The 21780-nt window shown below is 36.6% G+C and overlaps 3 protein-coding genes, 1 long non-coding RNA gene and 1 other non-coding gene across 7 annotated transcripts; 3 read left to right on the top strand and 2 right to left on the bottom strand.

The window, feature by feature from the left end:
* The first annotated feature begins 1137 nt into the window (after window positions 1-1137).
* LOC147547545 (trihelix transcription factor GT-1-like) lies at window positions 1138-4245 on the top strand. Its single transcript, XM_086667922.1, has 5 exons — window positions 1138-2050; window positions 2568-2606; window positions 3339-3470; window positions 3566-3790; window positions 3872-4245. Exons 1-5 carry the CDS (start codon window positions 1516-1518, stop codon window positions 4084-4086), a joined length of 1146 nt encoding a protein of 381 aa, XP_086524048.1. The 5' UTR covers window positions 1138-1515; the 3' UTR covers window positions 4087-4245.
* Window positions 4246-5162: 917 nt separating this feature from the next.
* LOC147547544 (protein TIFY 9-like) lies at window positions 5163-6096 on the bottom strand. The gene is made up of 4 exons (XM_086665653.1): window positions 5676-6096; window positions 5517-5594; window positions 5403-5406; window positions 5163-5308 (listed from the first exon to the last, which is right to left on the bottom strand). The coding sequence occupies exons 1-4, from the start codon at window positions 5773-5775 to the stop codon at window positions 5209-5211; spliced, it is 282 nt and encodes a 93-aa protein (XP_086521779.1). The 5' UTR covers window positions 5776-6096; the 3' UTR covers window positions 5163-5208.
* Window positions 6097-7086: 990 nt separating this feature from the next.
* LOC147547543 (putative ABC transporter C family member 15) lies at window positions 7087-19689 on the top strand. Of its 2 annotated transcripts, XM_086667921.1 has the most exons (11): window positions 7087-7233; window positions 13835-14178; window positions 14410-15839; window positions 15950-16036; window positions 16155-16763; window positions 16852-17016; window positions 17272-17566; window positions 17696-18216; window positions 18476-18539; window positions 18635-18874; window positions 18966-19689. In XM_086667921.1, the coding sequence occupies exons 1-11, from the start codon at window positions 7190-7192 to the stop codon at window positions 19058-19060; spliced, it is 3894 nt and encodes a 1297-aa protein (XP_086524047.1). In that variant the 5' UTR covers window positions 7087-7189; the 3' UTR covers window positions 19061-19689. The 2 variants fall into 2 exon arrangements, with proteins under 2 accessions (XP_086524047.1, XP_086524046.1); XM_086667920.1 differs by lacking the exon at window positions 7087-7233 and having other exon boundaries at window positions 13217-14178.
* Window positions 13713-20029, bottom strand: LOC147547542 (uncharacterized). 2 transcript variants are annotated; one of them, XR_015237340.1, is made up of 5 exons: window positions 19720-20029; window positions 18990-19091; window positions 17278-18879; window positions 15039-16740; window positions 13713-14055 (listed from the first exon to the last, which is right to left on the bottom strand). It is a non-coding gene; the product is annotated as an uncharacterized LOC147547542 (long non-coding RNA). The 2 variants fall into 2 exon arrangements; XR_015237339.1 differs by lacking the exon at window positions 18990-19091 and having other exon boundaries at window positions 13713-14040; window positions 17278-17541; window positions 19720-20008.
* TRNAV-AAC (transfer RNA valine (anticodon AAC)) lies at window positions 19957-20030 on the top strand. The gene has a single exon. It is a non-coding gene; the product is annotated as a tRNA-Val (tRNA).
* The last annotated feature ends 1750 nt before the right edge of the window (window positions 20031-21780 follow it).

The raw sequence follows: 21780 nt of genomic DNA, 5'->3' as shown, positions 1-21780 counted from the left end.
ACCCGCGCCCGCCCACCAAATCTCATCGGGCCGGGTGGAATTTACCCGCAACGGGTAGCGGGTGTCTGTGGTCAATCATGGGCTCGGGTACCCATGGGCGGTTTCGGTTCGCGGGCAACATTCCCACCCCTAATTAAAACACCACGTGTCTTTTCTGGTCCAACTCAATTGATCCAACTTAAAATAGGTCGCGTGGGGAATAAAGAAAATTCTCCGGAGAATAAAGACTAAAGGAGCATATTTACATTTTAGACCGAAAATTTACAAAGTTGTATCTTGCCCCCCCCCCCCCCCCCAATCTTCATCTTCCACTAAGTTTATCTTCTTCTTCTCTCTAAAAATCCTAATCCAAGAAACCTAATAGTAGTACTACAAATCAGAATCTCGAATAAATCAAGAGAAGAAGATTGAGGAATTTAGAGACCAACGGGGTTCTTCTTCCATCAAATTCGTGTTGGAATGGATACTAAATCATTGTCAATCAACTCACCCAATTTTGATATAACATCGCTTTGTAGGTTTCAAACTAATTGGATTTTTGAAGGTGTAAGAATATTACTTCTAAAACTCAATTTGTAACCCTAATTCCTCAATCTCCTTCTCTTGATTTATTAGGAATTTTGATTTGTAGTACTATTATTGAGTTTCTTGGATTAGGGTTTTTAGAGAGAAGAAGAAGAAGATAAACTTAATGGAAGATGAAGATGAAGATTAGGGGGCAAGATACAACTTTGTAAATTTTTGGGTTAAAAGTAAATATGCTCCCTTAGTCTTTATTCTCCGGAGAATTTTCTTTATTCCCCAAAGTCGTGGCCCTTAAAATATTGTTTGCTGACTTTGAAATATCTAGGATTGCATACTGCGGATATTCACCAACTTTGAAATGTCTACCAAAGTCCTCGTTGACTATCCCTTGCTACACATTAATAAGTGTCTATGATTTCAACATACCAATAGTACTATTATTCTTCATTATCCACAAGACTTCTCCATCTCATCATTCAAGTTTAACACCCAAAGAACCCGTTCTCTGCCCGTATGAAATCTCCAACGTCGATGTTAATTTTATCTTCAAATCCTACGGTCTAGGAGTCATACAATTCTTCTACGAAATCGAGAAATGAATCAAATCAATTCAAAAAGAGTCCACTCATTGGTCATTGCTACTCTCTCTACTCTCTTGTGAAGGCAGAAACAGAGAGGTAAAAAGGGGAAGAACACAAACCCTAGCTACTAACTAGCCCTTCATTAAATTTCACTACTTCTTTTTCTCTAATCTTCCCTTCTCAGACCAAATCAAATTCAAATTCTTTGTAGTACAAAATCTGGGTTTTGTTCCCCATCTTCTCCTACTCTCTCTTTCTATTCAATTTCTAATTTCCCGATATGGGTACTTTTCCCCACCTTCTCATCTTCAATACCCATATCTCTTTTTGCCTCTATCTCATCTTCTTTTGAGCTAAACCCTTATTTATCTCACTAGATTTATTGTTCTTCTTGTGTTTTTCTGGAACTATGTATTTATCTGATAAGCCAAGGCCGGTTGATTTCTACAAAGACGAAGGAAGAGAGATGATGATGGATGTAGTTGGTGATGGTGGATTGCAATCTCCCCACCAGCATCAAAAACATCAACATCATCAACAACAACAACAACAGATGATTATTGGTGAAAGTAGTGGAGAAGATCATGAAATGAAAGCACCAAAAAGGAGAGCAGAAACTTGGGTTCAAGAAGAAATTAGGAGTTTAATTAGTTTTCGTCGAGTAATTGATAGTCTTTTTAATACTTCTAAATCAAATAAACATCTTTGGGAGCAAATTTCAGCTAAGATGAGAGAGAAAGGGTTTGATAGATCACCCACTATGTGTACTGATAAATGGAGGAATTTATTGAAAGAATTCAAGAAAACTAAACACCAAGATAGAGGAACGAAAATGTCTTACTATAATGAACTACTTGAATTATTGGAAGAGAGGAAGAAAAATGCTCCTTACAAAAGCCCTAATCTTACCAAAGTTGATTCATTCATTCAATTCTCTGATAAAGGTATAAAATTCACTCTTTTTAGATTGTGGGTAATCTTATAATCTGAACTTGTGTCAATTGATGAGCAATGAATGAAATTTCGGTTTTGGTGGAAATGTCGGTAGGCATGTAAAGAACCGAAATATTTCGAAATTTATTTCCTTGACAAGGCATTATTAAGAGAATCTTAAATAAATTTCGGTTTGGATGGAAACTTTAGTAGGCGTAATAGTGTTTAGCTAGCGTAATAGTGATTCTGTCTGCCTATAAGCTCGTTCGGAGTTGTTATCTTTGTGTTCTTTGGGTATAATAAGATATGCAATTCCATCCACTAACAATCTTTGACTTCTCATGCTTTTATAAGGTTATAATGTGGATGTGGGTATCTGCATTGCCTACTGCTTCCGGGTTTGAAAGTTGGAGCTCTATTACGAGATGTCATTTTTATTTATTGTTCTTGAGTAAGACACCAGTAATAGTCGAACAAAATCTATTTAGTGTTATATCAACCCTAAAGCTTTTGATTGTTGTGTTTTAGGTCTTGAGGAGACCGGCATTCCATTTGGATCTGTGGAAGGTATGTACTAAATTCAGACTTTATAACATTTTTGTAAGTATAATATTTAAGTTAAGGTTCGTACTATCTCGATTATATGTTAGCTAGGAACTTGTTTTTTACTTTCAAGTGGGTGGAAACCATCCGGACTTCCGATTCTTCCTTCTCTATTTTAAAATTTCACTTACTTTCGTCGTTATTGTTAATCTTAAGGACTCAATTGCTGCAACCCGTATATTGACCTCACAGGCTTTAAACTTTTACCCGTCTCTAATTAAGTCGTAATTATAGTCGGATCTAGTTATTTACTGCCGTTAGGATTTGATCGTTTTGAGTTGGTTACAACTAGTTAAGAGTTATGTAGTCTGCTATTCGGATGCTTTTTCGTTGGATGGAATTAGAGGAAATTCTGTTTGTGGAAAACGTTCAAGAAATTCAGCCGTTGATTGGCAGAGTTACCAGGGATAGACAACTACCATGTACTCTGATGATTTTGATCTACACCTACTCCTACTCTCCTTGCGCTCATCAATCACCATATCTCATCTCGTTTCTCCTTTCTCTGCAACTCTTTTAGCTATCTCGACTCCATATTACCAAATCCTTGACTATAGAATTCTACCAGTCGACCATTATAGGAGTTATACCATAGTCAGTTGTGTCAAACTTGCGTGTCAGCGTATCTGAATTTCAAAGAATCTCGATTTGAATATTTAAGTAGTTATTGGAAACTATATTGCATGATCAATTCAGCTAGTGGAAGAGAAAATCTAAATCTTGAAAGGCGTTTGGATCACGAGGGGCACCCTCTTGCCATTACTGCAGCTGACGCAGTTGGACCAAACGGAGTCCCTCCATGGAATTGGAGAGTGAATCCTGAAAATGGTAAGTATCTTTCTCTCTCTCTCTCTCTCTCTCTCTTGTTTACTTACATCCACGTCGGCAACTAATTTTCTTTTTTTCTACTTCCGTTTTGGTAGCTGGTGACAACAACTCATATGGTGGGAGGGTTATATCAGTAAAGTGGGGTGATTTTACTAGAAAAATCGGTATAGATGGTACATCAGATGCAATCAAAGAAGCGATTAAATCCGCTTTTGGGTTAAGAACTAGACGAGCATTTTGGTTAGAAGACGAAGATGAAGTTATTCGAAGTCTCGACAGGGATATGCCATTGGGATTGTATACTCTTCATCTTGACGAGGGTAATTTATTAAAAATATCTTTGGCATTCTCCTAACAATGTTTTAAAATTATCTAATACTATTATCTTCAAATTGTTGCAGGAATTACCATAAAAATCTGTATCTATGATGAATTGGAACGTATCCTAGCCCGAACTGAAGAAAAAACTCTATACACTGAAGATGAATTCCGCAATTTACTCACTCGTCGTGGTTGGATCAGTCTCAGAGAGTTGAGTGGGTTCAGAACGGTAGATACTCTAAACGATCTCCGATCTGGAGCTATGTACCAAGGTGTGAGATTGCTGGCCGAATAGTATGTTTTTTCTTGAGTCAGATATAAGCAAAAACCATCAGACCATCTGAATATCATGTCTGAGAGAGACTCAGGAATTACTTTTACAGAAACTGATCTGACTGAAAATATGTGGGAAATGTACTATGTTTTGATAATGGCATTGGTGGTTATAGATTTAGTCTGAGATATCAAGTTTGAAGCTACCAAGCTAGTAGCTACTTTCCAGTACAATAGTTAGACTTGTATTAAGAGATTTCTAGTTCATCATACATGTAGTAATGGGTCTTGTATATAGGAAGCAAGGAGGAGAGTAAGATTATTTAGTAAGAGCATCTCCAATGGGACACTCTAATAAACACTCTAAAAATCTAGTTGTCAAGTGTCAAATAAAGATTCTCTTTCCTAGTGTCAATATAGAGACACTCTACATTTGTTTGGTCTCCAATGGAGATCTCTAAAATCTCTTACTTAATACACATGTCCCTCTTCAATTCAATAGATAAAAAGTAGTTGAAAAGCAAAGTTTTTTATTGGTTGAAATAATAAAGTAACACTTAGAGAGTCTCAAGTAGACACTCTCATTTTAGAGATTCTCTCTCTAGACACTCTATAATAAATGTGTCCAACTCACAATAGAGTGTGTAACAAAGTGTTCCATTGGAGATGATTTTTTAACAAAAACTCCAAAAAGTCATATGTGGCACTCTAAGTGTTAAAGATGGCCGCGGCTTTGGGGAATAAAGAAAATTCTCCGAGGAATAAATTCTCGAGGGAATCCAGTTTTTTATGAAAGTTCTCCGGGGAATAAATTTTTATGGGGAATACATTTTTCTGAAAGTTATCCTCCATCTCATCTGTTCTCTCTGCCACTTCATCTTCTCGACACCTCATCATCTTCTCCGGCGAAAGTCGCCGGCCGCCAAGTTTCCGGCCGGCGACCTTCAAACATAAAAAAAAAAAAAAAAAAACTTTTTTTTTTAAATTTTCTCTCTCTAGAACAGATCTAGAGAGAAGGTCTGTTTTTGTTCTCACGAACAGGATCAGCCTGAACAGGAAAAAAAGAAAAGGAAATTCAATCTAATCGGTAAACAAACGTATAAATTTTATAAAAGGATTGAAGTTTGAAATCTCAAATTAATAATCAAACCTTATCACGAGAAACATCAAAAACAGAAACAGTTCCGTTATAGAAAATCGTTAATGGAGATGCATTTGATCTTGGAGTAATCTGAGAAGAACATCTGAAAAATAATTAAAAATGATCAGATTATTATGCCCTAGCTACTAACTAGAAAGTATTCAAATAGAAATAGAGATAGAGATAAGATTTGAAACGGATCTGATTAAATCTATACCGTGGATTAAATATTGGTAAAGATGATGATTCAGGAAACAGATTCTTGAAGAAATTGCCATTTTGTTCAGATTTTTTTTCTTCAACTTAGTTACTGATAATGGAAGCTCCCGATGAGTTAATTACAGATTTTAGTAGTTGTGGATTTATCTTAGAAATTGCACTTTGCATGCCTGAAAATCAAATGAAGCAAGATTTATGAGCCAACAACAAGAGAAAGAGAGAAAGTCTAGAGAGAGAGAGAGATTTGATACCTCCAAATGTTCTTGGTGGAGGTTCTGGTGATGAAGAAGAAGATTTGTTTTTCTGCTCCATGTCAAAGAAATTGAGTTCTATTAGAGGAGATTTCGACATAATTTGATTTTAGGGTTTGGAGTTGTTTGATTTTCGATAGAGATGAAGAAAACTAGGGCGATGAGATATTTTATCAAGGGAGGAAGGAAGTAAAGGACTACACTAATAATAATTTTGTTGAGAACAGATCAAAATCAGCCCTTCGAACAGACCACCTGTTCGTGATCTCTCTCTAGGATCTAGAGAGAAAGAAAAGAAAAAATAATTTGAGAGAGAGGAGAGAGAAAACTAAAAAAAAGGTTTTTTCTTTTTTATGTTTGAAGGTCGCCGGCCGGAAAATTGGATGGCCGGCGACTTTCGCCGGAGAAGATGATGAGGTGTCGAGAAGATGAAGTGTGAGAGAGAGGTGATGAGATGGAGGAACCTTTTTTATAGCATCTTCTAAAATTAGAAGCCCCTTAGCAATAAAAAGAAACATAAAAAGTCAATCTTATTTGACTAATTTTAAGAAAAGTCTTTATTCCCCGGAGAATTTTCTTTATTCCCCAAAGCCGCGGCCTTAAAGATTGAGTGTCCCATTGGAGATGCTCTAAATCGTCTCGGTCTGATCTGTTGTGGTTAAAGGACAATAGTCATTTCAAGTTATTTCAGACAAAGACTCTTTACGAAATGGATGCAAAATTAGTCCGAGTTAATCTTGCATAAAATTTTGAGTAGAAATTAAGCATACACGAATTTGACTCGAGTCAATTCAGATGTTAGAGTTCCACTCAGAGGTTGTTCGCTACAAATTCAAACATTGAGTATGCACATACCCACGGATGCTTCCTATCAGAAAATAAGGTGAGATCGACTCTAGGTTAAGTCATGAGTTCGATTCTAGGTTAAGTCTCTCGCTAAATGCATTGATGATACAATTTCTATTTTTGATTTACAATTATCAATATTTTCATGAAACAGAGTGATAAAAAGTGGGTATCAAAATGATGACACATGAGGGCAAAGTAAAATTTTGAGCTAGCATGCAAGGGAAAGCAATATTTCTCTTAAATGGGGAGAGAAAGGAAGTTGGGATCAAATGTGAGGAAAGGGCAGCTTGTTGTTTCCTAATTTTACCATCCACATGATTATCATATACAAATTGATTGGGGGTTGGGAATTGAAAAGTACAAGGAGTGTGGTGATGGCTTATTTTACTAATTTTAGTTGGGGGTTAATTCAACTACCTTTGTTTCCATGTATATACACTTCAAACCAAAACATTTTCTCTCCCTCTCTCTCTCCTTTGAATGTGATATTGTGATGGTTCACCCCACCAAGGATCTATGAATGGTTAGTTTGTGAATATATATATATATCAAACTTGAACTTAACTATCATGTATCATAACTCTCTCCTTCTCCCCACTCTAATCTATCATAAGCACCTAATCTTTCTTCTTCCCATATTTTGCTTCTCTTCTTAATAAGTTGGTATGGCAATGGAGATCATCGAAACAACCCATACTCTATCAAATTGGTATTTCCACTATCTTTTTAGCTCCCCATTTTAGTTGTATTATTCGTGCATGCGTTTTTTACATTTCTTTCCATTCATAACTATTTATTGTTTTTGTACTATTTTTAGAGGATATAAACTTCAATAATAAAAGTTTAACTTCACATGGAGAGGTACGAGAGAGAACCTAATCAAGAAGTTTAAAATTTATCACGTGTATCTAAGTTCGAATGGCCCCATTTACGTCCGAAGTTGGATAATGCTCGACCAACCAGCTAGATTCAGTGGTTTGCGATCGAATAATAGAGGGGTCTAATATCATTTGCCACCAACTAGACCGTATTTGTGTATCTAATTTGTCTAAATTTAGCTGCCCAACTGACTAAGAAAAAAATTATCCTTAAAAAGAATTTTAAAAGGAAGCTCATTTCATACTAGTAATTTCAACTTTCCTTACCATATATTCTCATTAAAAAAAAAAAAAAAAACTTTCCTTACCATATATGGGTACCAAACTATGCCATGTCTGCCAATTTTTGAGAAGGGCATGCTAAACAATAAGTGTGAAAAAATTTCATCTTCATGGCAAGTTATTGGGGTGGTAGAAGCCCAAGACGACACCTACAAATGGTAGAAGGGGCTACATTTACTTAAGATCCTATTTAGGAGGTAGAAGATAATATCCTAGGTCCATATTTGTGAATTGTGAAGGAAAAAAGTACAAGGGTTATTTATGGCATCGAAAGAGCTAGTTTTTTTTTTGTTTTTGATGAAAGATCGAAAGAGCTAGTTGGGAGTTGTCAATAGTTGTGAGTTCAATTTATACCTAGGACTAGGAGAAAAACCTTTAGTTTTGAGCTAGTGTTTAAGGTGTTGGAGGCACAAGAGATCTTAGCTCAATATCACATCCACGTGGATGACTTTTGCGAAATTCACTACTTGTTAAGATAATATCACAATTGTTTTGCAGACGAGACACCAGATTAATCCATAACATCGAACAAAACTCTTATTTTAGAACTAACTTTTGTGGCGCTTAAGTGAAAACAGTCTCCAACAAAAAAAAGAAGTGAAAATAGTCATATATATATATATATATATATATATATATATATATATATATATAAAGGAAAGGGCCACTAGAATATTAAATTAGTGAATTACATTTCCTTAGATGGTTTTGGAAGGCCAGCGCTTTGGGGAAAGCTAAATAGTTTCCGGGGTGTGAAGACTTGGTCAAAAATTGGTCAATTTTGTTTGACAATTTTATTTAGGGGGAAAGCAAAATACTTCTCCACCTCACCTCAATCTATCTCCACCTCACCTCACTCCCTCTCCACCTCACCTCACTCTATCTCCACCCCACCTCACTCTCTCTCCACCTCACCTCTTTGTCTTCTCCGATTTGGTCGCCGACCGGAAAATTTTCCGGCCGGCGACCATTTAAAAAAAAAAAAAAAAAATTTTCACTCTCTCTCTCTCTAGAAACTCCGGCGAAGGGGTTTCCCTTCGCCGGAGTCCCAGTCTGTTGAAGAACAGACCGGAACTGGTCTGTTCTTCAACAGACCGATCTGGTCTGTTCTTCAACAGACCAGTCCGGTCTGTTGAAGACCGGATCTGTTGAAGAACAAACCGGACTGGTCTGTTCTTCAACAGACCACTTCCGGTCTGTTGAAGAACAGACCGGAACTCCGGCGAAGGGAAACCCCTTCGCCGGAGTTTCTAGAGAGAGAGAGAGAGTGAACAAAAAAAAAATTAATGGTCGCCGGCCGGAAAATTAATCGGAGAAGATAGAGGTGAGGTGGAGAGAGAGTGAGGTGGAGAGAGAGTGAGGTGAGGTGGAGAGAGAGTGAGGCGAGGTGGAGAAGTATTTTGCTTTCCCCCTAAATAAAATTGTCAAACAAAATTGACCAATTTTTGACTAAGTCTTCACACCCCGGAAACTTTTTAGCTTTCCCCAAAGCACTGCTAGGGGTGGGAAACGGGCCGGGCTCGGACACCCGTGGGTACCTCTAGTCCGGGCTCGGGCGTTTCGAGTATCGTATCTCAATGATCAATTGACTTATCGGGCGGGCTCGGGCCGGGCATAAACAATATTTTCTTGCACAGAGCCCGCCATGGGTACTAGTCCACGACGGGCATATCGGGTTACGGGCGGGCCGGGTATCGGGTTGCCCATCTTTGGAGAGATTTTTTTTGTAAAAAAAAAAACTAACCCTAGATAGATCTAACCATTCGTAGATTAATATCGAAATTAGTAGAGAAGTCATAGATTAACACCAAAATTATTAGAAAAAAGTTACACATGAGACATGAGGATACACATTTCATCTTCTGAATTATCATTTTCAAGAGAGAGATAAATAGATCCATATACACCATGAAATTCTATCTTACAGATCTACATCAAAACTGAACAGTTAATATATTGTTTCTACTTTACATGAAAAGAAATTTAAGGCTCTTAGAAGAGAAATATTTACTGAAAATAAGAAAGGAGAGTAGAGAGAATATTTACAAAAAATAGATAAAAAGAGATAAAGATCTATTAAAGATTGCCTCATTTGGGGTTTTCATGATCTGAGAGTTTCATACTTATGCACAATCGAAGTTGAAGGTTAGTGCTTTGAAACAATGGTCTGCTTATTCATGATTTGTCTTCTTCATTGTTGGATTACTATTTCTTGCATATCTTCAAAGATGTTTTATCTTGATGAAATTTTTGGTTTGATGCTAGTCAGGAAAACTGTTCGCTTATATTTCATTTACTATTCTCAAGTGGCTTGAAGCTCTTCGGACTGCAGTTCCTGAATCCTCTCTCTATCTCCCTCTCTCTGTCTCCAACTTCTCTCTAGATTTGTCTGCCATGTAAAAATTTAGGGTACAAATTGTAACCCTTTATAGAGAAACCCTAAAAATAGTCTCATAATCTAACGACTGGGACATGATATCACGATCTAACATCTTAAGTAATTCAGGTTATCTCAAACGGGCTTAATGGTCGGGCTTGTAGCTCGGGTAGCGCTTTTTTAAGGAGAGCCCAAGCCCGCCCACCAAAATCAAACAGGCTGGGCGGGTAGTGCCCATCTCGGGCTTCGGGCAGTCCGTTTTTCTTTCGGACTCGGGCGTTCCGGATCGGGTTTCGGGCTCCCGGGCTAAATTCCCACCCTTATTTTGGAACAATCCCTAGAATGAGATATTTAGCTCCCTATGGTTACCTTATTGTATTTCAACTTTTCTTTTTTGTTTTTGTTGTTGAGGTTATTGTATTGGCCGCGGCTTTGGGGAATAAAGAAAATTCTCCGGAGAATAAAGATTTTTCTTAAAACTAGTCAAATAAGATTGACTTTTTATGTTTCTTTTTATTGCTAAGGGGCTTCTAATTTTAGAAGATGCTATAAAAAAGGCTCCTCCATCTCATCACCTCTCTCTGCCACCTAACCTTCTCGCCACCTCATCATCATCTTCTCCGGGATAGGTCGCCGGCCGGCCAATTTTCCGGCCGGCGACCTTCAAACATAAAAAAAAAAAAAAAAATTATCTTTTTCCTCTCTCCTCTTTCTCTCTCTAAATTTTTTTTTTTTTTTTTTTTATCACTCTTCTCTCTCTCTAGATCTGGTGAACCAGATCTGGTTCACCAGATCTAGTTGGTCTGTGAACAGACCTTGTTGAAGGTCTGTTTGCAGACCTTCAAATCAATAAATTCAGTCACAAACACTAATTTGAATATTAATTCAATCAATAAGTGAGAAGAAAAACAGAGGTTGAAATTAAAAAGGATAAAAGCAACCCAAAATTCATTAATCAACCTAACCGATTGATACCCATTTCAATTCATAATCAGATAAATTTCCACAAATTAAATAGACAGAGAAGATTGAAGAACACATGAAGATTAATAACTCACATTGCTACCCTTCCATACTTGATAGAGCCGTATGGGTTTGGGTTTAGGTGAAGCCATATAGAATCGGAAGAGAAGAAACCTCCCACAATTTCAATTTTGCATTATGGGTCATATCAATTTCATCCAATATAATTTTTGATGATTACCCTCGTAACCTCGTTCTAAAAAAAAGAATTATTGATTACCCTCTTCCTTGTTCTTCTTTGTTTCAGTTTTTTCAGTGGAGAGGATGAACTAGGGCAAGGTTTCTATCTCTCTTTATGTTAACTAGTCTCTTCTTAGTCATGTAGTTTCTCTCTCTAAGAACCAGCTGCCCCTGGCTCTCATCGGCGGATCAATCAAAGGAAGAAGGGTTAGTTTCAAAATGGGTAGCGATTATTTATGCTTACAGCTGTTTGCAGACCTTTAATGGTCTGTGAACAGACCTTCAACAAGGTCTGTTCACAGACCAACTAGATCTGGTGAACCAGATCTGGTTCACCAGATCTAGAGAGAGAGAGAGAGAAGAGTGATAAAAAAAAAAATTTAGAGAGAGAAAGAGGAGAGAGGAAAAAGATAAATTTTTTTTTTTTTTTTTATGTTTGGAGGTCGCCGGCCGGCGACCTTCTCGGAGAAGATGATGATGAGGTGGCGAGAAGGTTAGGTGGCAGAGAGAGGTGATGAGATAGAGGAGAACTTTCAAAAAAATGTATTTTGTATTCCCCATAAAAATTTATTCCCCGGAGAATTTAAAAAAAAAATCTTGATTCCCTCGAGAATTTATTCCCCGGAGAATTTTCTTTATTCCCCAAAGCCGCGGCCATTGTATTTCAACTTGATATATCAACTTTTTGCAGCAAAAAAGCTTTATGGTAGTTTTTGGGTCCAAATTAGATCACATGAAGTCCACACTTGAATAGTGTTTGCCCACAAGCTTCACACACGCCAACTAATGTTTGCCACATGTTAGGTAAACACCCATGAGATTTAATAACTTATTAATTCTTTTTAACGATTTTATATTATTAAATTATTGAAAGTAATTCTCATGGTTAGTTGGTTAGTACTACAATTTTAAAATTAAACTTTTTACTAATTACAAGAAATAAAAAGGTTAAATCACTCATTAAACTTGGGGTTTATTCTAATAAAATATGTACTTTTAAAGTTTTGAACATTGGCTCTGGCCTCTGGATAGGATATGCAAATTGAAAGTATGAGGTACTATGGGAGTATTAGGGTTGGGTATGAGGTCATTCAATCATACCTAACCCTAATGGGCAAATTGCTTAACAAAATAACAGTAGTGTTAGGAAACAAGAAATTATAAATATTTTCTAATTACGAGAAATCCAATGTGACTTTCCACACTTATAGCTTCCCATGACGGTATCTATTTCCGTTCAATCATAGGAAGTCACATCGAATTTCTGCATATAGTCTGCCTGAAAATTCTTGTTTTCCTAACATTTTTCATAAGATCAGAATGTCTATCTATAGTTAGAGATATTGAGAGACATTAGAAACTTATAATCAACATTTTTCGACTAAAATAGTGTTGCTTCCTAAGTTCCTATATTCGAATATAAATCTGACGACCGCACTAAAAAAAGTAATCGCCTTCATAGGATATATAAATATATCCTATGAAGACTTAGAATGAAGACTCCAATTGATAATAACTCAAAGTGGTAGGGAGAAGACTTGTACAATGAAGAATCCAATTAATAATAACACACAAGTCAGTAGTGACATCCATGAAGACATTCCACCTGCAGCTTTTGACAGCAACAACAATCCAACACACATATATATAAGAAAGAGAGATAGAGAGAGGGAGAGATCTATGGAGTCATGTGTTTTAAGAATGTTAGAAATACTTGTTTATTTTCAGATAATAAGGGAATATAGTATTGAAAAAGCAAAGGACAAAAGTAACAGAGATAGTGGTAGTAGGAAGATTTGTTTATGTCTACTTAGTTCATGACTATATTAAGACTATAAAGAGTACTCTGAACTAGATAATGTTCTCATTCTAATGCTAAATAATCACGTGGTTCGTCGCCTTTTTTTAATCCTTTTCGAAACTACTTTAATGCTGTTAGTTTTCTTTTTGTTGGGAGTTCAATTGCTTTCTTGTTTCCTAACACTTTTACTTCTTTGTTTTCTTCTCAAACTTGAATCTCTCATCTAAACTTTAGTCTAAATATATAAACTCAAATTGCATTTCGAGTTTTCATCATATGTTTTCATGGAAATCTCATTGAGAATTGTTTTCACTATACTAGGATTCTTACTATTACTTTCATGGATAATATTAGAGATTTTGAGAGAGAGAAGTAGAAATATAAATGATAAAGAGTATAAAGAACAAGTAATTATCGAAAGAGAAACTTCGAGTTCAATCAAGTTCATTATTGTTTCTAATGTTTTGATTACTATTTCGAGCTCGGGTTTTTGTTTATATCAAGTTTCGAAGCTCGAATCTGTCCGTATAGAGTCTATTTTTCGGGCGATAACTTGGGGTTTAGTGACAGTCTTTGTTCTCTATTTCAAGAACAAAGTTTACAGTGATGTTCATAAATGGCCTTTGGTGCTCATTTTATGGTGGATATTTTCTAGCATTCTAAATGCAATCTCTATATCTATTTATATCCTAAATGATATGAAATATTCAAAATTTTCAATTTTTTTCCCAGAAGCTAACTATGCTGATTTTTTCGCATTCCCGTTCAGTTCGCTTATGTGCTTCAATGCTATTCATAATAATTATTACAAGAAACTTGAAGAAATCGAACGCCCATTACTCGAAAAAGAAGATGAAGATATAGATGTTTATAGCAATGCTGGAATTTGGAGCTTACTTACTTTCCGATGGTTAAATCCGATATTTGAAAAAGCTCGGACTCGAAGACTTGAACTTCATCATATTCCGGCAGCTCCTGAATCAGAAAAAGCTGAAAAATCATTCTCGTCGTTAGATGAATCAATTCAAAATCAGAAAACTAAATCATTCTCACTACCCAATGCCATAATTCAATCGATATGGAAACCTCTTGCTATAAATGCAGTTTTTGCAGGTACTACTGCTCAACATAAATATGAAGTTTTGGTTTATATAATTTAGTGTAGTGATTATTTTTGTTTGACTTGTGTTGTTAGGCTAGTATGGATGACTGGTTTGGTTGATTTAGGGTCCGTTTGAGTCAGGCGATTCAGATTCAGACGAGTAATATGAGTTAGATTTAGACATTGAGAAAAAAAGTGAAATCCACCTGAGATTTCATCAGACTGATAAATAACTTTTGCAGGTGCAAACACCATTGCTTCTTATATGGGTCCCTTGCTTATCACGAACTTCGTCAATTTCTTGTCGGGAAAACATGACGATTCAAGTAATCACTATGGAATTATTCTTGCAATAATCTTCTTATTAGCAAAGACAGTGGAGTCACTAACACAACGACAATGGTATTTTGGTGCTAATCGGATTGGAATTCGTGTACGAGCAGCTCTAATGGTCTCAATATACAAAAAGTCTCTTTCGATAAGAAACTACGGTCTAAGCAATGGCAATATCGTAAATTTCATTAGTGTGGATATCGAACGAATCGGAGATTTCTTTTGGTATATTCATGGAATTTGGTTACTACCCCTGCAAGTATTTCTTGCTCTGCTCATCTTGTATAGGAACCTTGGTGGAGCAGCTTCCATGGCTGCCCTTCTAGCAACAATCTTGGTGATGGTAAGCAATACACCATTAGCCAATTTGCAACAAAAGCTCAACTCTAAGATAATGGAAGCAAGAGATTCGAGAATAAAAGCGATATCGGAAACTCTAAAGAGTATGAGAGTTTTGAAACTTCATTCTTGGGAAATAACATTTTTGAAAAAGATCTTAAACTTAAGAGAAAGAGAGAGAAGTTTGTTGAAGAAATACCTCTATGTTTGTGCGTCTATAGCCTTTCTCTTCTGGACTTCACCTACCTTAGTTTCGGTCGTGACTTTCAGTGTCTGCATTGTTGTGAAAACACCCTTATCATCTGGTAAAGTTCTCTCGGCATTAGCCACTTTTCGAATTCTACAAGAACCCATCTATAATTTTCCCGAGTTAATGTCCATGATAGCTCAAACGAAGGTATCGATAGATCGAATTCAAAAGTTCATTACTGAAGAAGGTCAAAAGAAGCTCATATCTCACTACACCCAAAATGTGACGAATCTGGCCATTGAGATTGAAGCAGGGGAATACACGAGGGAAACTTCGGGTCAGAAAATGAAGAAACCAAGTATAAAAATCACCGAGAAGATGGAAATTAAAAAAGGTATTAAGATTGCTGTTTGCGGGTCAGTTGGGTCAGGGAAATCAAGCTTACTTTCTAGCATACTTGGTGAGATTCCAAGAACTTTGGGAGCCGAAATCAAAGTTTATGGTTCAAAAGCTTATGTCCCCCAAGGTGCTTGGATTCAGACAGGTACAGTTCAAGATAATATACTATTCGGTAAGGAAATGGAAAGTGATTTTTATAAGGATGTTGTAGATGGATGTGCTTTGAACAAGGATATTGAGATGTGGGTTGACGGGGATTTGTGCACAGTTGGAGAAAGAGGGATGAATTTGAGTGGAGGACAGAAGCAACGGATTCAACTCGCACGAGCCGTTTATAGTGACGCTGACGTTTATTTGCTCGATGACCCTTTCAGTGCTGTGGATGCACACACAGGAGCCCATCTCTTCAAGGTATACAACCATCGTTTTCGCTCTTACTATCTCTGTCGTTACTTCCACATATGTACACTTGTAGACCCGTCACACAATCAAAGCTTTAACAACTTCTAAGCTTGGTGCAGGAATGTCTCTCACGATTGTTGCGCCAGAAAACTGTAATTTATGTTACACATCAACTGGAGTTCTTGGAAGCTTCGGACGTCATCCTAGTAAGTCATCAAAATCTGAAACGATAAATGCATTACAAATTTCTTTCAAACATGTTCACATATTCTAAACATTCAAGTGAACTTTCGTCATCTCGTTTTGTGAAATTTTATATTTCAGGTGATGGAAGACGGACAGATTGTTCAGTCGGGAAAATATAAAGATCTAATAGCCGACTCAAATGGTGAGCTAGTAAGACAAATGACAGCACACAAAAAATCGATAAACCAAGTGATCACCCCACCACAAGGCTCTAATTGTTTAACCTGGGTACCCCATAAGTTTGATGAAACTGAACTAACAGAAGAAAAATCCGGGAACTCCAACAAGAACGAAAAGCTTTCGGAGAGTATTCACGAAGAAACAGAATCTGGTATCGGTAGAGTGAAATGGAGAGTTTACTCGAAATTTGTTAGTTTAGCATATAAAGGAGCTCTCATTCCGGTTATCCTTCTCTGTCAAGTTCTATTCCAAGGATTACAGATAAGTAGTAATTACTGGATAGCTTGGGCAACTGAAGAAGAAGAAAGGGTAAGTAGCAAGAAGATGATAGGAGTGTTTGCTTTGTTATCTGGTGGGAGTTCTATATTCATATTAGGTAGAGCTGTTTTGCTTGCAACGGCTTCGATTGAGACTGCTCAAAGACTTTTCCTTGGAATGATTAATTCTGTTTTTCGAGCACCCATTTCATTCTTCGATTCAACACCTTCAAGTCATATACTCAATAGGGTTAGTTCGAAATTCTTAATCTTTCATCATCTTTCTATGTTTTTCGAAAAAATTGGACATCATTTTTATGTATTTTTTTCTTTATCAGTTTTCAACAGATCAGAGCTCGGTCGACACTGACATTCCATATAGGCTAGCCGGGTTGGCTTTTGCACTTATTCAGCTTGTGAGCATTGTTATTCTCATGTCTCAAGTTGCTTGGGAAGTCATCCTTTTCTTCATCGCTATTCTTGCCATCTCCATATGGTATCAAGTAAGTGAACAAATTATTCGTTCAACTTTAAGCTCTCTTAAAGTAACGACTCAACCCTTAACAGTTATCCATATTGCCCCCGCTTTAGAGGCCCAGGCCCGAGCCCAACTGGGATGGGGTTTTGTCCTGAGGAAGGCTCCACGACTCCTCAAAAGGCCGCGACGCTTACTAAGTGATGTGGGACTATTACGCTTAATAGATAACTTGCAAAAATATCAGAAGATGCTACTTAGGATTATATTATGATTTCTGCAGGCTTACTATATCACAGCGGCCAGAGAGCTCGCTAGGATGGTTGCCACAGGGAAATCTCCAATCTTGCATCATTTTTCAGAGTCCATTGCCGGAGCAGCAGCTATCCGTTGCTTCAACCAGGAAGACCGTTTCCTGGAAATAAACATCAACTTGATAGATGATTATTCTCGCTTAGCCTTCCATAACTGTGCTACTATGGAATGGCTTTGTGTTCGAATCAACTTTCTCTTCAACATGGTCTTCTTCCTCGTTCTCGTTATCTTGGTTATCCTGCCAAAAGAAGCCATTTCTCCTAGTAAGCTTCTAATCTGCAAATCAAGTTCAAGTTTCATCTATTTATAACCATCTTCGGTAGCTCATTGTTGTCAAGATTTAGCTCAATCATTTATATACTTGCTTAGTTAATGTATGGATGAAATTTCAGGTTTGGCAGGACTAGTAGCTACATATGGCCTCAATCTAAATGTCTTACAAGCTTGGGTGATATGGAATCTATGTAACGTTGAGAACAAGATGATCTCGGTCGAAAGAATTCTCCAATTCTTTAACATCCCAAGTGAAGCTCCATTAGAGATTGACGAGTATAAACCGAAACCAGAGTGGCCTATTAATGGAACTGTGGAGATCAATAATCTCAAAGTACAATATAATCCTTCACTTCCCATGGTTCTAAAAGGAGTCACTTGTACATTCCCAGGGGGTAAGAAGATTGGTGTAGTGGGTAGAACAGGAAGCGGAAAGTCGACTCTCATTCAAGCTCTATTTAGAATGGTGGAACCCTTAGAAGGAAGTATCTTGATTGATGGAAAAGACATAAGTAAGATGGGTTTGCAAGATTTAAGGTCTAGATTGAGTATTATCCCACAAGATCCAACTCTTTTTAAAGGAACTGTGAGAACCAACCTAGATCCTCTGAATCAACATTCAGAATCAGATATATGGGAGGTAAGAATCCAAGCTCCAAGTATTTAAGGGTGGTTCTTGTGTTTTCTCATTGTCTGAATCTGACTCATCTGATAGACCCATAATCAACTGAGCCATCCAGACAAGCTAGAAATCACGAGTTAGACAAAAACGAACACTTTGAAATCTGACTCTAGTCAATCCAGAAGTGGAGTCATATTCCATATCTGACTTACAAAAAAAAAAACACTTCTACAAGTTACATGGTTTCGATTTCATCTAATGTGGTGTTTTATCTCAGGTCGTAAGGAAATGTCATCTCGAGGCAATAGTAACTCAAGATCCAAGACTTCTTGATGCACCTGGTACTTAAGTAAAATCTAATATACTGTAGTTAACTTCACCACCATTGTTGTTTCTTAAGGTATTATTATTCTCTGAACTTTGGTGAATGATGCAGTTTCGGATGATGGAGATAACTGGAGCTTGGGACAAAGACAATTGGTTTGTCTTGCTCGGGTATTATTAAAGAAGCGAAGAATTCTGGTCTTGGATGAAGCTACAGCTTCAGTTGACACAGCGACGGATAATGTGATTCAAAAGACAATACGAGAAGAAACTACGAATTGCACCGTTATCACAGTGGCTCATAGGATTCCTACTGTCATTGATAACGACCTCGTTCTCGTGCTTGATGAAGGTATACTACACAAACAAACCCAACACTGAAATTTAACTAGAACTTATTATGGAGCTTCTATAAGTCTAACTCTATATCGAATATAATGCAGGCATAGTTTTAGAGTATAATTCACCGGCTCAATTACTCAAAGAAAACTCGTCGGCTTTCTCAAAGTTGGTGACTGAGTTCGTAAGGAGGTCATGAAAGAGTATAACCCAATAAAGAAGGAAGCAATCTCCAAGCAGCAGCAACAACAAAAAGATAGTATCCATAAGCATTGCTTCACCTACAAAGGAATGTGAAGCTAAGTGTGCACTGCCCGAGCCGGAGCTCGGCTGAGTATATGCCATGGATCAGCTCGGGCTCTCCCCTAACCCAAGCCCATTTCCGAGTAATTCAGGCTAATCCGACCGAGCGCAACTAACTACAGAAAGAAGGGTTCTTGGTCGTTAAAGTTTGTGGTCCTCAATGAGAAATAAGCAGGCTCTTCCCGAGTCCGAGATGAGGCCAAGTTACCCGTCAAACCCCTGAATTAGGGATTTCGGAGCCCCAATCCGATCTCTGAGTAACTCTGGCCGATCTGGTCGAGCCCAACTTTGTAGGTGCCTCTCGACTACGGAGAACAGGGTTCTTGGTGGCGAGGGTTTATAGTCCTCTAACCGTTATGCGAATTCGAAAATAATGCTTGGGCAAGGGAGATTGAATTGTATAGCCCATGTCATTTAGATTTTGTTCTTGTTGTTAATAAACAAAGAAGAAAACAACATCAAGAATTAAATGTAGTTAATTGTTATCAATTAAAACAAATAACAAATATTTGTATTGAAAAGAAACCAATGCTTTTTGTTGAAAATAAGGGTTACCTTTGTATTCAAAAGAATTTCCACCTCTCTCTACAAAATTGGAGACATCCTCCTAACTCCCAACCAAAATCAAAACAAAAATCTCACAATCAAGTTAGTAGTGATTATTAGCTATACAAATTCACCAAAAAATTGGAACAGGAATGCCCTAATTCACCAAAAAAATCTCTACAAAATTGAAGACATGACTTAACTCTTCTATCCCAGTTAATTGATAATCATAGAGAAAGGCAAACAGGTTTCGTGGTGTAGTTGGTTATCACGTCAGTCTAACACACTGAAGGTCTCCGGTTCGAACCCGGGTGAAGCCATTATTTTTTTAGCCCTAGTTTTTCTTAGAGGGGTTGGGCAAAAGGTCTGTTTGTTTCTCCCAAACAAGAAGCAGGCCCACTGCCCACAAAGAATGAGGGGCAGGTCCACTAGTCACACCATTGGAGGAAATTACAACAATAACCAAATTTGTATTCTTATTTACATAGATTGCCACCCGAAATTACAGAAATGCCATTAATAAATCCCGTGTTTCACGTTTCTCTCTCTACACTATGTCCTCCACTTTCTCTCTCTACATTAATGCCGTCCTCTCCATCTCTCTCTCTCTCACAAATCTAAATTAATTTTTTTCTCTTTCTACAAATATTTTCTCTTCCTCTTCAAATACTTTATATCTTTGTGATTTTTTTCTTTTGTTTTAAGTATAGTTTTTTCTTAAAATCTGAAAGTTCTTTTCTTTTTTGGAAATATGTAATAGATATTACTTCTAAATTTTTTTCTGGTTTAGTAACAATTACGTTTTGATAACAAACTGTACAAAGAGAAATTTTTCTCATTCTTGGTAGTTTTTCATTAGTTTGTTTTCATATATTTTTGGTAGTTTCCCATTGATTTGATTTTATCTCTATATTTTTTTAAAATATATTTTCTCTCTCCAATCTTAACTTCTTTCCTTCTTTCAAACATTTTATCCTTATATGATGGAGAGTTTATAGGACATTCCTTCCAAAACGTAAATTACTTTCAAAGAAAATTTATGGGACATTTTTCTTTGTACTGTACATTTTTTTATTTACTGGACACTTTTGTACCAGGAATTGTCTTTTGTACCAGAATTTTCTTGTTTAGCGGGAATTATTTTATGTAATGACCATCTGGTTATGTACTAGACACTTTGTATTGGGATTTTTCTTGTGTACTAGGAATTTTTTTCCTGTACTAGGCATATGGTTATGTACGAGAAACTTTTGTTCTGGGAATATTTTTGTGCTCCAGGAATTGTTTTATGTACCACTCATTTAGTTTATGTATTAGACACTTTTTGTACTAGAAATTTTCTTGTGTACCGGAAATTATTTTATGTACTGGGCATAGTATAACTTTTTATGTACTCTGCCTTCTTAACATGAACCAGGAATTTTTAAATGTACAGGACATTTGTGAATGTACTAGACATGTTCGAATGTACGGGACATTTGGTTATGTACTAGACACTAGAAAAATATTCGAAGGAAACTTTAAGATGTTAGATACCGGGAATTTTCTTGTGTACCGAAAATTTTCTTGTCCACCGGGAAACTTTAAGGATAGTTTTTTCTTAAAATCTAAAAGTTCTTTTCTTTTTTGGAAATATGTAATAGATATTACTTCTAAATTTTTTTCTGGTTTAGTAACAATTACGTCTTGATAACAAACTGTACAAAGAGAATTTTTTTCTCATTCTTGGTAGTTTTTCATTAGTTTGTTTCCATATATTTTTTGGTAGTTTCCCATTGATTTGATTCTATCTCTATATTTTTTTTTAAATATATTTTCTCTCTCCAATCTTAACTTCTTTCCTTCTCTCAAACATTTTCTCCTTATATGATGGAGAGTTTATAAGACATTCCTTCCAAAACGTAAATTACTTTCAAAGGAAATTTATGGGACATTTTTCTTTGTACTGTACATTAAATTTTCACTGAATCTGATTTTTATGTACTGGGCATAGTATAACTTTTTATGTACTCTGCCTTCTTAACATGAACCAGGAATTTTTAAATGTACAGGACATTTGTGAATGTACGG

The sequence above is a fragment of the Eschscholzia californica genome, unplaced genomic scaffold (genome assembly GCF_041429995.1).
Source record: "Eschscholzia californica isolate CP2 unplaced genomic scaffold, dmEscCali1.0.p SCAF_3, whole genome shotgun sequence".
NCBI classification, from domain to species: Eukaryota; Viridiplantae; Streptophyta; class Magnoliopsida; order Ranunculales; family Papaveraceae; genus Eschscholzia; species Eschscholzia californica.
This window is presented reverse-complemented; position numbering and strand designations above follow the sequence as displayed.

What these genes read in the sequence shown, in the direction of transcription:
- LOC147547545 (XM_086667922.1), top strand. Translation starts at nt 1,516, where the DNA reads ATGTATTTATCTGATAAGCCAAGGCCGGTTGATTTCTACAAAGACGAA. An exon ending in GAGAGTGAATCCTGAAAATG is followed by an intron (nt 3,471 to 3,565) that starts GTAAGTATCTTT and finishes CCGTTTTGGTAG; the next exon opens with CTGGTGACAACAACTCATAT. An exon ending in TACTCTTCATCTTGACGAGG is followed by an intron (nt 3,791 to 3,871) that starts GTAATTTATTAA and finishes AAATTGTTGCAG; the next exon opens with GAATTACCATAAAAATCTGT.
- LOC147547544 (XM_086665653.1), bottom strand. Translation starts at nt 5,775, where the DNA reads ATGTCGAAATCTCCTCTAATAGAACTCAATTTCTTTGACATGGAGCAG. An exon ending in TCCACCAAGAACATTTGGAG is followed by an intron (nt 5,595 to 5,675) that starts GTATCAAATCTC and finishes TTTGATTTTCAG; the next exon opens with GCATGCAAAGTGCAATTTCT.
- LOC147547543 (XM_086667920.1), top strand. Translation starts at nt 13,350, where the DNA reads ATGGAAATCTCATTGAGAATTGTTTTCACTATACTAGGATTCTTACTA. An exon ending in TATAAATGCAGTTTTTGCAG is followed by an intron (nt 14,179 to 14,409) that starts GTACTACTGCTC and finishes TAACTTTTGCAG; the next exon opens with GTGCAAACACCATTGCTTCT. An exon ending in CAAGTCATATACTCAATAGG is followed by an intron (nt 16,764 to 16,851) that starts GTTAGTTCGAAA and finishes TTTCTTTATCAG; the next exon opens with TTTTCAACAGATCAGAGCTC.